Source organism: Neomonachus schauinslandi, chromosome 14 (assembly GCF_002201575.2).
Source record: "Neomonachus schauinslandi chromosome 14, ASM220157v2, whole genome shotgun sequence".
Classification (NCBI taxonomy): Eukaryota; Metazoa; Chordata; class Mammalia; order Carnivora; family Phocidae; genus Neomonachus; species Neomonachus schauinslandi.
The window spans coordinates 40,075,853-40,088,412 of NC_058416.1; the positions used below are offsets into that span (position 1 = coordinate 40,075,853).

Consider the following 12,560-nt stretch of genomic DNA (forward strand, 5'->3'; position numbering starts at 1 on the left):
TGAGGGGCGAGCGCGGGGCCTGCCGGGACGGGTACTGCCGGTGGGTCAGGGTTCGGCCTCAATATGGCGGTTCCGGTCGGGCAGTGACCAAGGTTTTGCCGTCGGGAGGATTAACTGGCGATTGTCGGCGTCTCCACTTATCGGGGTGGAATGCGAGGACGCCGGGGCGAGCCCTGAGGAGCGGCGGTGCCGGGGAGGGGTCGGTGTTGTGTGCCCGTGAGCCGAGGCAGCGGCGTCTGTTCCTTCTATTGGTCTCAAGTGTGGGGCCCCGCCCGGCCGGGCTAGGCCGGCGGGCGGCGGCAGTAGCTGCTGCAGCCGCAGGAGCAGCCTCTGAGAGTGGGCCGGAGGGCGGGCGCCGCCGCTGCTTCTGCCGCGGCGATGGCCCAGTGTGTACAATCAGTGCAGGAGCTAATCCCGGACTCCTTCGTCCCCTGTGTCGCCGCTCTGTGCAGCGACGAAGCCGAGCGGCTCACTCGTCTCAATCACCTTAGCTTCGCGGAGTTGCTTAAGCCCTTCTCTCGCCTCACTTCGGAGGGTATGTGGTCTCCTCCCTTTTTCACTGTGCTCCCTCAAAGCCGGGCTGGGAGAAGGAAGTTGGGAGCGGGCAGGGAAGAAAAGGGCGATGTTTACATTTTGGAGCCGGTAGAGTGGCGTCTGGGGCTGGGGCCCCGCGGTGTCTCCGGCGGCGGCTGGGGGAGGGGCCATGAGTGAGGTTGTCAAGACAGCGCGGTCCTATCCTCCAGTTTTTCTGGGCACTTTCCTTCTTCCCGGGACAAGCCGAGCTGCTTGGTAATTAGAGGAAAGAAAAACATGAGCCCCAGAGAAGGGCATTGAGACGGTTTTCAACGGCCATAGGGAGGGAATTAGAAAGTTGCAAGGCGGGTAAGGGTAGGAAGATTGCTGCCTCTTAAACCGATGAGGTCTTAGTAAAGACGACGAATCATCTTCCTCTGGGTGTTAAACTGGACTTTCAAAGTTGTCTTGAATATTACATTCTTCGGGTAATGGGGTCTGTCTCTTTCTAAGCTTCTGTTTAGTTATTTCATGTATTTTCCTTGAAAATATAAACATTTTAGTAGGTATATAATGTTTTATTTAACCTCTTCCCAAAAAATGTTATGAAAATAATTACTTGTAGTAGCCTTTTGCTTGATGGACGAGGAAGTAAGGACAAGTTGTAATTAATCTAGATAGTTGGAGTTGAATAGATTTATAGGAATGGAAACCCCTAAAATTTAGCTTTTCAGATAAAAGTTTAATTAACAGGAGAAATGTGTCTTTTACTTAAGAGCTACCTGTTTTCTCCACCTTTAGGTTCTTTATTAGGGAGAAATAAGCATAGTAAAACTCCCGAGTATTTAACCAATAATATATCTGCCTTTGTGAACAGAACATAAAGTATAGGTGAAGTTCTTTGTTAAGGGCTGTATAAAATGAAGGGTTCTATAACAAGGCTGTGTCAAGCGAACGACTATGATGTTTATTTGGCTATGATGATTTCTCCACAAAAAGTGCTGTGCCATAAATTTATGTATTTACATGCCACAGGTGTGTATTCTTTGGGAGAATAGCTCCGTAAGTTCACTTTATTATTTAAAGGAGAGCAGGAGCTGTCCAAAAAAAGTTTGGGAACTCTTGGATTTCTTCAGCTTGTACCTTAGTGATCAATTTCAGCTCCTCCAGTGTTATACTAAATCAACAAGAACAACAAAGTGCCCTACATTCTTAAAGTCTTTTAAAAAATGTGAGAATCTGTTTGACTTTGATGTGTATGCCCTTTCCTGCTTTTTAATAAAGAATAATACTAATACCTGATACCTGCTGTATTTAGCTTTTCTCTTTTAGTTCTCATTGAATAATATGAGGTAGCTAACTTACCACCATTTTAAATTTGAGGACATTGAAGCATAGAGATGTTAACTTGTCCACAGTCTTCCATGTGGGAAAGATTTAAAAACAGGCAGTGTGACTCAGGGTGTTCTTAGCTCATCTTATCTCCTGGCAATAGAATTGTTTATTCACACTAGAGAGCAGTGCTATCTAGTAGAAATAAAATGGGAGTCACATACACAATTTTAAATTATTTAGTAGTCACATTATAAAAAAAGTTAAACAGGTGAAATTAGTTTTAATATTTCCAAAATGTTAGCATTTCAACATGTAATCATTATAAAACATCTTTGTATTTTACATTCTTTTTCTGTTGCCAAGTCTTTGAACTTTGGTGCGCATTTAGACATTTATATTTTAGTTTGGACTAGACATTTCAATTGCCCATTGACCACATCTGACTTCTGCCTTCTGCATTGAATGGTGCAGTGAATAGGGGCTCACTTCAGTATTCTGATTTCCTTCTGTAAACTGCAAAAGATTTAGGGAAGAAATACAATGAATTGGACTTTCATCCTTGAGTAGACAGTTGGTGGAAAGGAAAAGTGCCAGCATTCCCTGTTGAGGAGGGGTGAGATTAGAATGGCATGGGCAAAAGGTGTAAATTATGGTTGAGTGGTTGGGGAACAGTGAGGAAACTGTCCCTATCAGAGTACAGGATAGTAAGGGAAGATGCCTAGATGAGGGAGGGTCTTGAATTCTAGGAAAGGGATTTTGGATTTCATATCTATTGGTTAAGTGCATATAGCAGTCATAGATTCTTGAGCAAGGGTATCAAATTGGGGAGATTAGAATTGTTTGGTTTATAAGGGTAAATAGTAGTTGATAACAATTTCAAAGTTCAAGATAATTAGGGCATAGACTTTGGTGGTGGCATTAGAAATTTGGTGAAAAGGACTTAATTTTTCTGTGGTTTAATTTTTTGGCTGGTAAATAAATTTTGGGGTTCTTTGCCATCCAGAAAAGCCTACTTTTTTTTTTGTCTCAAGTGTGGGGATTCCTCGAAGTTAGCTTATCTTTAGGCAGTGAGGCATGAGAATATAACTTCAGGCACATAATTTAAGAATACAACTAACCAAAACAGCTAAAATTTCCTTAGAAGGAGAAAGGAATGTTTAAAAAATGATTGGACTGCATTTCTGGCCTGCGGGTATTTGAGGTCAAAACTTGCTTTGACTACTGAGGTATCAACGTACACTGTTGAGTATTTCCAGGGGACTTTTTTTTTTTTTTTTTTTAGATGTCAGTAGAGAAACACATGGTTTAAAACTGTACTGGGAGGGTTGAGAAAACAAATTTGAATACCATGCATGTGTAGTGCCTTACAAATACAGTTTAGACCTGATGTATTAGGCAGTGGAGAACCATTCTAGATTCCTTGGATACATTTTTTTAAACCCAAGTATTTATTTATATTAAATAACAGTAATCAGATATATTTTTATGATCGTTATGCTAGATATATGTTTGAAACTTAAAGAATATATATTTGTCATTTCAACACAAAGTTTGTAATCATAATACTGCTTGAGAAATTTCCACTGGCCATCCATTCAAAGAGTAGTGGTGGTAGTATTACTTAACCAAACCTCACTGTTTTGCTGCAATAGTGATAGTTCTTCAATAATTCTAAGCAGTTTTCAACACATCATTTAGACATTTATAAGACTTAAGAAAATTTAACTTAAACACCAACTTTTGAAAGTACTTGGTTTTTACTTTCAAAAGGTATATATTACTATTTTTAAATGGATTATATTTAAGGGTTTAAAAAGAATAGAATGTAATTTTTATGTAAATCTTGAATATTTTCTGAAGGACCTTTGAAGGATACTTACTGCCTCTTGTTTTCTTAAGTTTCTTTTAAAAAGTATTTCATCAAGTTTTTTCATCAAGCTTAACTACTTCAAGTACCAAACTGGGTAAATTCAAGTCAAGTTTTCAAAATTTAGATATATATGTTGTTTGTGTCATTTTTGTACAAGTTATGATTTTTACCCAGCAATTGAGGTTTGCTTTATACAGTAAAGTTTCTTGTGCTAGGTAAAAACATAAAAAATACCATTGTTACATTTTTCAAAATATGTTCCATAGAACACCCGATGTATTATCCGTTCTCTGGAAATGAATTTTGTGATCAAATAAGTTACCTTCAAATAGATGTGTTTGGGAGAATTACAGTGTCATTTAGCACATTAAAGGCTCTCGGAAGACCTGGTATAAAGAGACCTTTTAAAAACTTAATCCTATATTTCTCAAATTTACTTAAACCTGGAATTGATTTTTCTAAAACAACTCTTAACTAGCTTGAGGAAAAAGTATTCCATGGAACTGCACATACTAGGAAATGTTACTTCATAATAACAGTATTCCAGAAATTATATGGTAACTTATAAAAGTAAGACAGTGGTAGAGCTGAATTTTATTTTGAAATTGAGATGTTATGTGATACATAAAGTCAGCTTTTGTGATGTTGCACTCTTAATTAAGCTGAGCTTTTGAATTTTTTGTGTGTGATTTTTTAAGAGCATATCTCTTAATCATTCTTAGTTCTTACCTTCCTCTTTATTAGGTTAGTTTTGTGATACTCCCGTGTTTTACTTATCTATTGTTGTATAACAGATTACTCCAAAATTTAGCACCTTGGGGAAAAAAAAAAAAGCATTTATTTAAAATCTTTCAGTTTCTCAGGAATCTGGGAGTAGCTTAGCTGGGTGGTTCTGGCTCAGGGTCTCTCTTGAGGTTGCAGTGGAACTGTCGGCAGAGACTATAGTCATCAGGGGCTGGAGGATCTGCTTCCAAGCTCACTCATGGGATTGTTGGCAAGTCTCATTTCCTCACTAGAAGTTGTCCCGAGACCTCTGTTCTGTGCCATGTAGGCCTCTCCACAGGCTCCCTGAGTGTCCCCATGGCGAGGCAGTTAGATTCTCTCAAAGGGAGTGATGAAAGAGAGAACCCAAGGTAAGAGCTGTACTCTTACAATGTTATTTCAGAAGTAATATGCCCTTGCTTTTGCTGTGTTCTACTGGTCACATATGTCAACGCTGGGATGTGGGAAGGGACTACACAAGAGTATGTATAACACAAAATATGGCATCATTGGGGACCATTTCAGAAGCTGGCTGCCACATCTGTTAACTCATTTCTGGATTTATTAATAGGATTATCTAATAAATCACCTCTGAACATAGAATGTCTTTTTTTTTTTTTAAGTACCTTTACCTTCAGCGAGCGGCTCTAACTCACAACCTCCCTCCCCAAACCAAAAGTCAGTGCTCTATGGACTGAGCCAGGCAGGCACCCCTAGAATGTCTTTTTTTGTGTTAACACTTAGGAATACTAAAAGATAATTAGCCAATTTAAAATTTTGAGAGACGTTTAATACACACGTGGCTACTTCTGTTATTTAGCAATTATAGACCAACTTTAGGGAGAATACTTAATATTTTCTTAAAATATCAGAAATACAACATGGTATTTTCATTTGCTCTATTTCATAGACCAGCTGAGAAGTTTACTTAGAGAGGCTTGTGTGTGTTTATTTAAATTAGAAAACAAACAATGAATTCAGAGAAGCGAATTTCCTACTACCCAGCTCCCCACTATGCAGAACCAACTAATATTAATCTTTATGTCATATTTACATTGTATTTTTTCCTTTAACAAGAAATCAAACATTATACGATTGAAGTCCCCTTTCCTACCTTCTTTCATTGTGGGCAATCATAATGGAATTTGCATGTATATTTTCTATATATGTATTTATTCTTATAAGTACACATATTTATACCATATATACTATTTTTAAAAGATTATTGTCTATTTTTAAAAGGAGGTATTGGGGTGGGAGAAGGGATCTGGGCGTTATGGGTTTTTTGTTTTGTTTTGTTTTTTTAAGTAGACTTTATTTTTTAGAGCAGTTTTATGTTCATAGCGAAATTGAGCGGAGAATACAGTTTCCATATACCTCATGTTCTAGCACATACACAGCATACCTACTATCAACATCCTGCACCGGGGTGGGCACTGACTTTTTTGATGGTGGAATAGGGCTGAGAATGCAGGCAGTACACTAGGAGAAGCAGAGGAAGCCCACATGCAGCACTTAATTTCCCTTTCTTCCCCTTTACTGTTTTCAGCAGTGATACCACAGATCTCACAGGTCACACTGCCCTGCACTGGTCTGAGGGTGAGGTGAGAATTAGGGTTTTGGTATGGATGGGGATTGGTCCCTGGCAGGTCCAAACATAGGGGGAAGGAAAAGACCTACGAATAGGAAAATTGGGAGCAGTAGCATTGTGGGAGGTTAGACTGTCTAGCTAGCCCTTTTGGTGTATAAGGAAGTATTCTAAGTCCGTTGTATTTCTGGAAGACTGTTCCATTTGGAATTTCTGCTTTTTTCTTTTTTTAAGATTTTATTTATTTGACAGAGAGAACAAGCAGGGGGAACAGCAGGCAGAGGGAGAGGGAGAAAGTAGGCTCCCTGCTGAGCAGGGAGCCCAATGTGGGGCTCGGCCCCAGGACCCCGGGATCATGACCTGAGCCGAAGGCAGATGCTCAACTGACTGAGCTACCCAGGCGACCCCCCCTTTTTAAAAAAAAAATTTTTTTTTTAAGATTTTATTTATTTATTTGACAGAGAGGGCGCACAAGCAAGGGCAGCAGCAAGCAGAGGGAGAGGGAGAAGCAGGCTCTGACGTGGGGCTCGATCCCAGGACCCCGGAATCATGACCTGAGCCGAAGGCAGATGCTTAACTGACTGGGCCAACTAGGCACCCCCCAAATATTTATTTATTTATTTATTTGACAGAGAAAGAGCACTAGCAGGGGGGAAGGGCTGAGGGAGAGGGAGCTCCCCGCTGAGCAAGGAGTTGGATATGGGACTTGATCCTAGGACCATGGGATCATGCCCTGAGCCTAAGGCAGATGGCAGATGCGTAACTGACTGAGCCACCCAGGTGCCCCCTCTGTTTTCTGATTTGAGCATTCTTTTTGTGACGTATTAACCCAATTGTTTATTGTTGTTGTTATAGTTGGGTTGTTAATGCACTGTGTAGAATTAATTTCAAGTTTTTTTCCTTTTTTCCTTTTTTTTAAAGTTCATATGAGAGATCCTAATAATCAGCTTCATGTAATCAAAAATCTGAAGATAGCAGTAAGCAACATTATCACCCAACCACCCCAGCCTGGAGCCATTCGGAAGCTTTTGAATGATGTTGTTTCTGGCAGTCAACCTGCGGAAGGATTAGTAGCTAATGTGATTACAGCAGGAGATTATGACCTCAACATCAGTGGTATGTAATAAGTTTTATTATTTAAGTAAAGTTTTCTTTTGTTAGAAAAAGCGGTTCTGTATCTTGGAAATCATTCAACAAACACTTAAATGCCTACTGGGCGCTGGGGGCTGGGAATACAGTTGTGGAAAAAACAGTCCTTGTTTTTATGGAGGTTACAGTCAAGTAGGCAGCCAACTATGAACTTCATGATTTCATTTTATATTTTTATAATGAAAATGTTTTTGTAGTTCTCCTTGTAAAGTTAATAGAAAGCTCCATGAGGGCAGGAACTTAGGCTCTTTATTTTCTTTCCAGTGCTTAAAGTAATGTCTAAAACATAAGCATAATAAATATTTCTTTTTTTTTTTTTTTAAAGACTTTATTCATTTATTTGGCACAGAGAGAGAGAGAGAGAGCAGCAGGCAGAGGGAGAGGGAGAAGCAGCCTCCCTGGCTGAGCAGGGAGCCCGATGTGGGGCTCGATCCCAGGACCCTGGCATCATGACCTGAGCCAAAGGCAGACGCTTAACAACTGAGCCACCCAGGCGCCCCAATAAATATTTCTTGAATGAAAGAACTAGCAGTAGACAAAAAGCATTTTTTTTTGTGACATAAGTAATACTAAAATAAAGAACATTAAGTTTATTTTACTTTTTATCCAGCTTAGTGTTAAGTTGAAGAAATTTTTATAACATATGAGTATATATTTAATCTTTTTAAAGTGTTTATTAATCTGATTTAAATGGTAAATGTTTTCTTAATAAGATTGGTAGGTGAAATATATTAATATGTAAAATGAGTTGGCAATGTTTGGTGTGACTCTTTTCTAGTATGAAAAAGGCCAGAGAAATGGAATAGACTTTTAGAGGGAAAAGATTAAAAGTACATCATCTAATCAGGATATTTCAGCAACCTAATAAAATAATCTTTTTAGGTTGGTATAATTTATAATCTAATTATTTTAGCACCTGCTTGCATTTCCTTAAACATTCAAAGAGAATTTAAGTGGTATCTTTTAGGTCGTAAAGTTAGTTGGTCGCACTTGTATAGCTAGAAACGTTTGTAGAATTATTTTGTTTAGATATCTTTCTATGTTATTAGCTTTAATTCCAGCAAAAGTTAATTTGATTATTTTAAGTTTAGAATATTATGGTTATCTTTTACATATTAAAAGAATCTGAATTTCAGGTTATGTATTTGAGCAGTTCCTGGCATAATATGTTTTAACACAAGACAAATTTTTGGATATTTCTGGGAGTAAGTGTTGGAATTTGAACTTTTGTTTCCCTGTCACCATGGAAAATTCATGTTGAAATGTGAAGGACAATAAATGCCAGAGTGTCCAAGTTTTTATACTACTGTAGTCATTAGTTAATTGGATAATTTGAATAAGTCACTTATTCAGACTTGGTTTCATTTTTTGATAACAAGAGAATTTATTTAGATTCTTTCTTAAGGCCTTTCCTAGAACTTTAATCCTGTGATTCTGTTTCATGGGGTCTTTAACACTTTCGTGATTCTTGCGACAAATATTTATTGATTTCCTACTATATGCCTTGCTTCGCAATAATAGAGATGAATAAGACGTTATATGAGTTCATAATCTGGTGGGGAGATAAACATCTAAATCAGTAATCATAATACATTCTAATTTACAGTATCTTATAATCATAATACATTATGACAGGGATGTGGCATATCTGATATGCCAGAGTGCTAAGGGGGCACAGGGCGGGATTAACTATCATATTTAAAAAACAAAAATTTTTTTTTTTTTTTTTTTTAAAGATTTTATTTATTTATTTGAGAGAGAGAATGAGATAGAGAGCATGAGAGGGGGGAGGGTCAGAGAGAGAGGCAGACTCCCCGCCGAGCAGGGAGCCCGATGTGGGACTCGATCCGGGGACTCCAGGATCATGACCTGAGCTGAAGGCAGTCGCTTAACCAACTGAGCCACCCAGGCGCCCCCAAAATTTTTTTTTAATACTGCAAGTATCTTCCTAACCTCTAAAGGTACACAGTACCTTTTACTTTAAAAAAAAATTATCAAAATGATATGTGCACATAGATAAAATGCTGAAAAGACTTGTGCTCCCTGAGTCTCTGCCCCACCAATTCTTTTTTTAAAGATTTTATTATTTGTTTGACAGAGAGAGCACAAGCAGGGGGAGCTGCAGGCAGAGGGAGAGGGAGGAGCAGGCTCCCCACTGAGCAGGGTGCCTGATGTGGAACTCCATCCCAGGACCCTGGGATCATGACCTGAGCTGAAGGCAGATGTTTAACCAACTGAGCCACCCAGGTGTCTCTGCCACAGCAATTCTTTTAGTGGTTTCCTCGGGTATTTAGTTAAGCGTTTTTTGTTTTGTTTTGTTTTTAAGATTTATTTATTTAAGAGAGAGAGAGCGAGCGAGCAGGGGAAGGGGCAGAGGGGGAGGGAGAGAGAATCTCAAGCAGGTTCCACACCCAGTGCAGAGCCCAGTGTGGTGCTCAATGCAGGGCTTGATCTCACAAACCCTGAAAGCATGACCTGAGCTGAAATCAAGAGTTGGACGCTTAACCGACTGAGCCACCCAAGTGTCCCTTTGTTTAGTGTTTTTAGGTACTATCTCTATATGGCTGGCTATGGCTTAATCAATTTTAAATTTTATTTATTGATTTCTCATTATAATTGATGAAGTTTTTTTTAAAGTTTTTGTTCTTTTTTTAAAAAAGATTTTAGTTATTTTTGCAAGCGAGATTGAGAGAGAGAAAAAGAGGGAGAGAGAGCACGAGTGTGGGGAGGGACAAGGGAGAAGCCGACTCCCCACTGAGCAGGGAGCCTGACACGGACTCGATCCCAGGACCCTGGGATCGTGACCTGAACCGAAGGCAGACGCTTAACCATCTGAGCCACCCAGGCGCCCTATAATTGATGAAAATTTAGCTTAATTATTCCCTCTTGTCCTTTCCCCATCTTCCTAATGTAGTTTTCAAAATTTTTGGTTAAGAATGCTGCAGTCTCGGGTCAAAATGGCGAGCAGGCCTGCTGTTGTAGCATCAAGCCGATGGCTGGAGGGTATTCGAAAGTGGTACTACAGTGCTGCGGGGTTCAATAAACTGGGGTTAATGAGAGATGATACAATATATGAGAATGATGATGTGAAAGAGGCCATAAGAAGGCTTCCTAAGAACCTTTAGAACGACAGGATGTTTCACATTAAGAGGGCACTGGACCTGACCATGAGGCATCAGATCTTGCCTAAAGAGCAGTGGACAAAATATGAGGAGGATAAATTTTACCTTAAACCATATCTGAAAGAAGTTATTTGGGAAGGAAAAGAGAAAGAAGAATGGGCAAAGAAATAACATGGAGTTGAAATCTGTGGTTGCAGCTGCCCTCAAATATTTTTAAGAAGTTGAATAAACCTGAAATATACAATTTAGAACTAAAGGGGCTGCAAATGTATTACTTTAAATAAATGTCTATTGTGATTATTAAAACAAGAATTTGGTTAATATTCACTGTTTACAATATTAAGATTAAACATTATTCGCTTCTTTATTTCAAAGCCAAATATTGGGCTCAGTTTGTTCTTATCACTTTGTTTTTTTAGGACTTAGTAATTGCCTTTTTTTTTTTTAAGTAAACTAGGCCCAACGTGGGGCTTGAACTTAGACCCTGAGATCAAGAGTCACGTGCTCTACAGACAGAGCCAGCCAGGTACCCATAATTATTATTTATTAGAGAGAGAGAGAGCATAAGCAGGGGTAATGGCAGGCAGAGGGAGAGGGAGAAACAGGTTCCCTGCTGAGCAGGCAGTCCGATGGGGAGCTCAATCCTAGGATCCTGGGATCATGACCTGAGCTGAAGGCAGATGCTTAACTGACTGAGCCATCCTGCTCAGCGGGGAGCCTGTTTCTCCCTCTGCTCGCGTGCTTGTTCTCTCTCTCAGGGTCATAAAGTGGAGCCATGCTCAGGGTGCAGTCTGCCAGGATGCAGTCTGCTTGGGATACTCTCTCCCTCTCCCTCTCTGCTCTGCACATGCTCTCTTTCTCTCAAATAAAAATAAATATATGAAATCTTAACAAATACATACACACACACACACTCTCTCTCTCTCTCTCCCCCCTCCCCCTCCCTCCCTGTTCTGCACATGCTCTCTTTCTCTCTCTCAAATAAAAATAAATATATGGGGGTGCCTGGGTGGCTCAGTCGTTAAGCGTCTGCCTTCGGCCTAGGTCATGATCCCGGGATCCTGGGATCGAGTCCCGCATCGGGCTCCCTGTTCCGCGGGAAGCCTGCCTCTCCCTCTCACATTCACCCTGCTTGTATTCCCTCTCTCGCTGTGTCTCTCTCTGTCAAATGGATAGATGGAATCTTTAAAAAAATAAAAAAATAAAAAAAATAAATATATGAAATCTTAACAAACACACACACACACCAGAGAGCACCTCATAGTAATATATAAAGATTTTCTCTCTCTCCCTCTCCCTCCCTGCTCTGCACATGCTCTCTTTCTCTCTCTCAAATAAAAATAAATATATGAAATCTTAACAAACACACACACACACACCGGAGAGCACCTCATAGTAATATATAAAGATTTTCTCCCTTCTTATACAGCTGCATGGTGCATCCTTTAATGGATGTGCCATATTTTATTTCACCAGTCCCCTCCTGATGAGCATATGGGATTTCTAGTCTTTTATTACAGATAGTGTTTCACTGAATAGCCATTTTGGAAGATTTAATTTGTTTATTTAGAACTCCTCAAAAAAACCCGAAAAACTCCTCAACGTCATCATGAAACAAACACCTTTTTATATATCTACAACTTTTATTACAGATAGTGTTTCAATGGATAGCCATTTTGGAAGATTTAATTTGTTTATTCAGAACTCCTCAAAAAAACCCCAGAAACTCCTCAACCTCATCATGAAACAAACACCTTTTTATATATCTACAACTTACCTATTATTTGTTAATTTGAAGCAGCAGCGAAGCAGCAAAGTAACTAAAAAAATAAAGTAGATAGAGAACATTTCGCGTATCTGTAAAGATTCCTTCCTATTTAACCAAATTTTCTTGTCCTTGGTGCAGAGTGAAAATATACAATAATTTTCTAGACAGACTAATTTTCACTGATTTGGGGGGGGAAGATATAGGATATTGGTTGGTTAGAAAATTGGTTTTTGTAACAGAGACTAGTATTGTCATTTATTCTCCAATTTTTGCCACTTTTCATATAGATTGTAATATTTCTGGGAATGCTTTTTCTCTCATAGCAGTGAACATGAAATGGTTACAGTGATAGCCCTCCTAAACAATATATGAGTTATTCTCATAAGGTATTTGTTGGAGTGAAAATTATATATATATATATATATATATATATATATATATATATATATATAT

The 12,560-nt window shown here is 39.1% G+C and overlaps 1 protein-coding gene and 1 pseudogene across 2 annotated transcripts in view; both read left to right on the top strand.

Annotated features, from left to right (window-relative positions):
- The first annotated feature begins 375 nt into the window (after nt 1–375).
- TRAPPC8 (trafficking protein particle complex subunit 8) overlaps nt 376–12,560 on the top strand; it is an 82,322-nt gene continuing 70,137 nt past the window's right edge. For both annotated transcript variants that reach the window (XM_044920855.1, XM_021686086.1), the window contains exons 1-2: nt 376–535; nt 6,990–7,184. In XM_044920855.1, the coding sequence (XP_044776790.1) occupies nt 379–535; nt 6,990–7,184 (352 nt within the window). In that variant the 5' untranslated portion in view covers nt 376–378. The remainder of the gene's footprint in view (nt 536–6,989; nt 7,185–12,560) is intronic.
- LOC110576860 lies at nt 10,175–10,573 on the top strand (annotated as a pseudogene).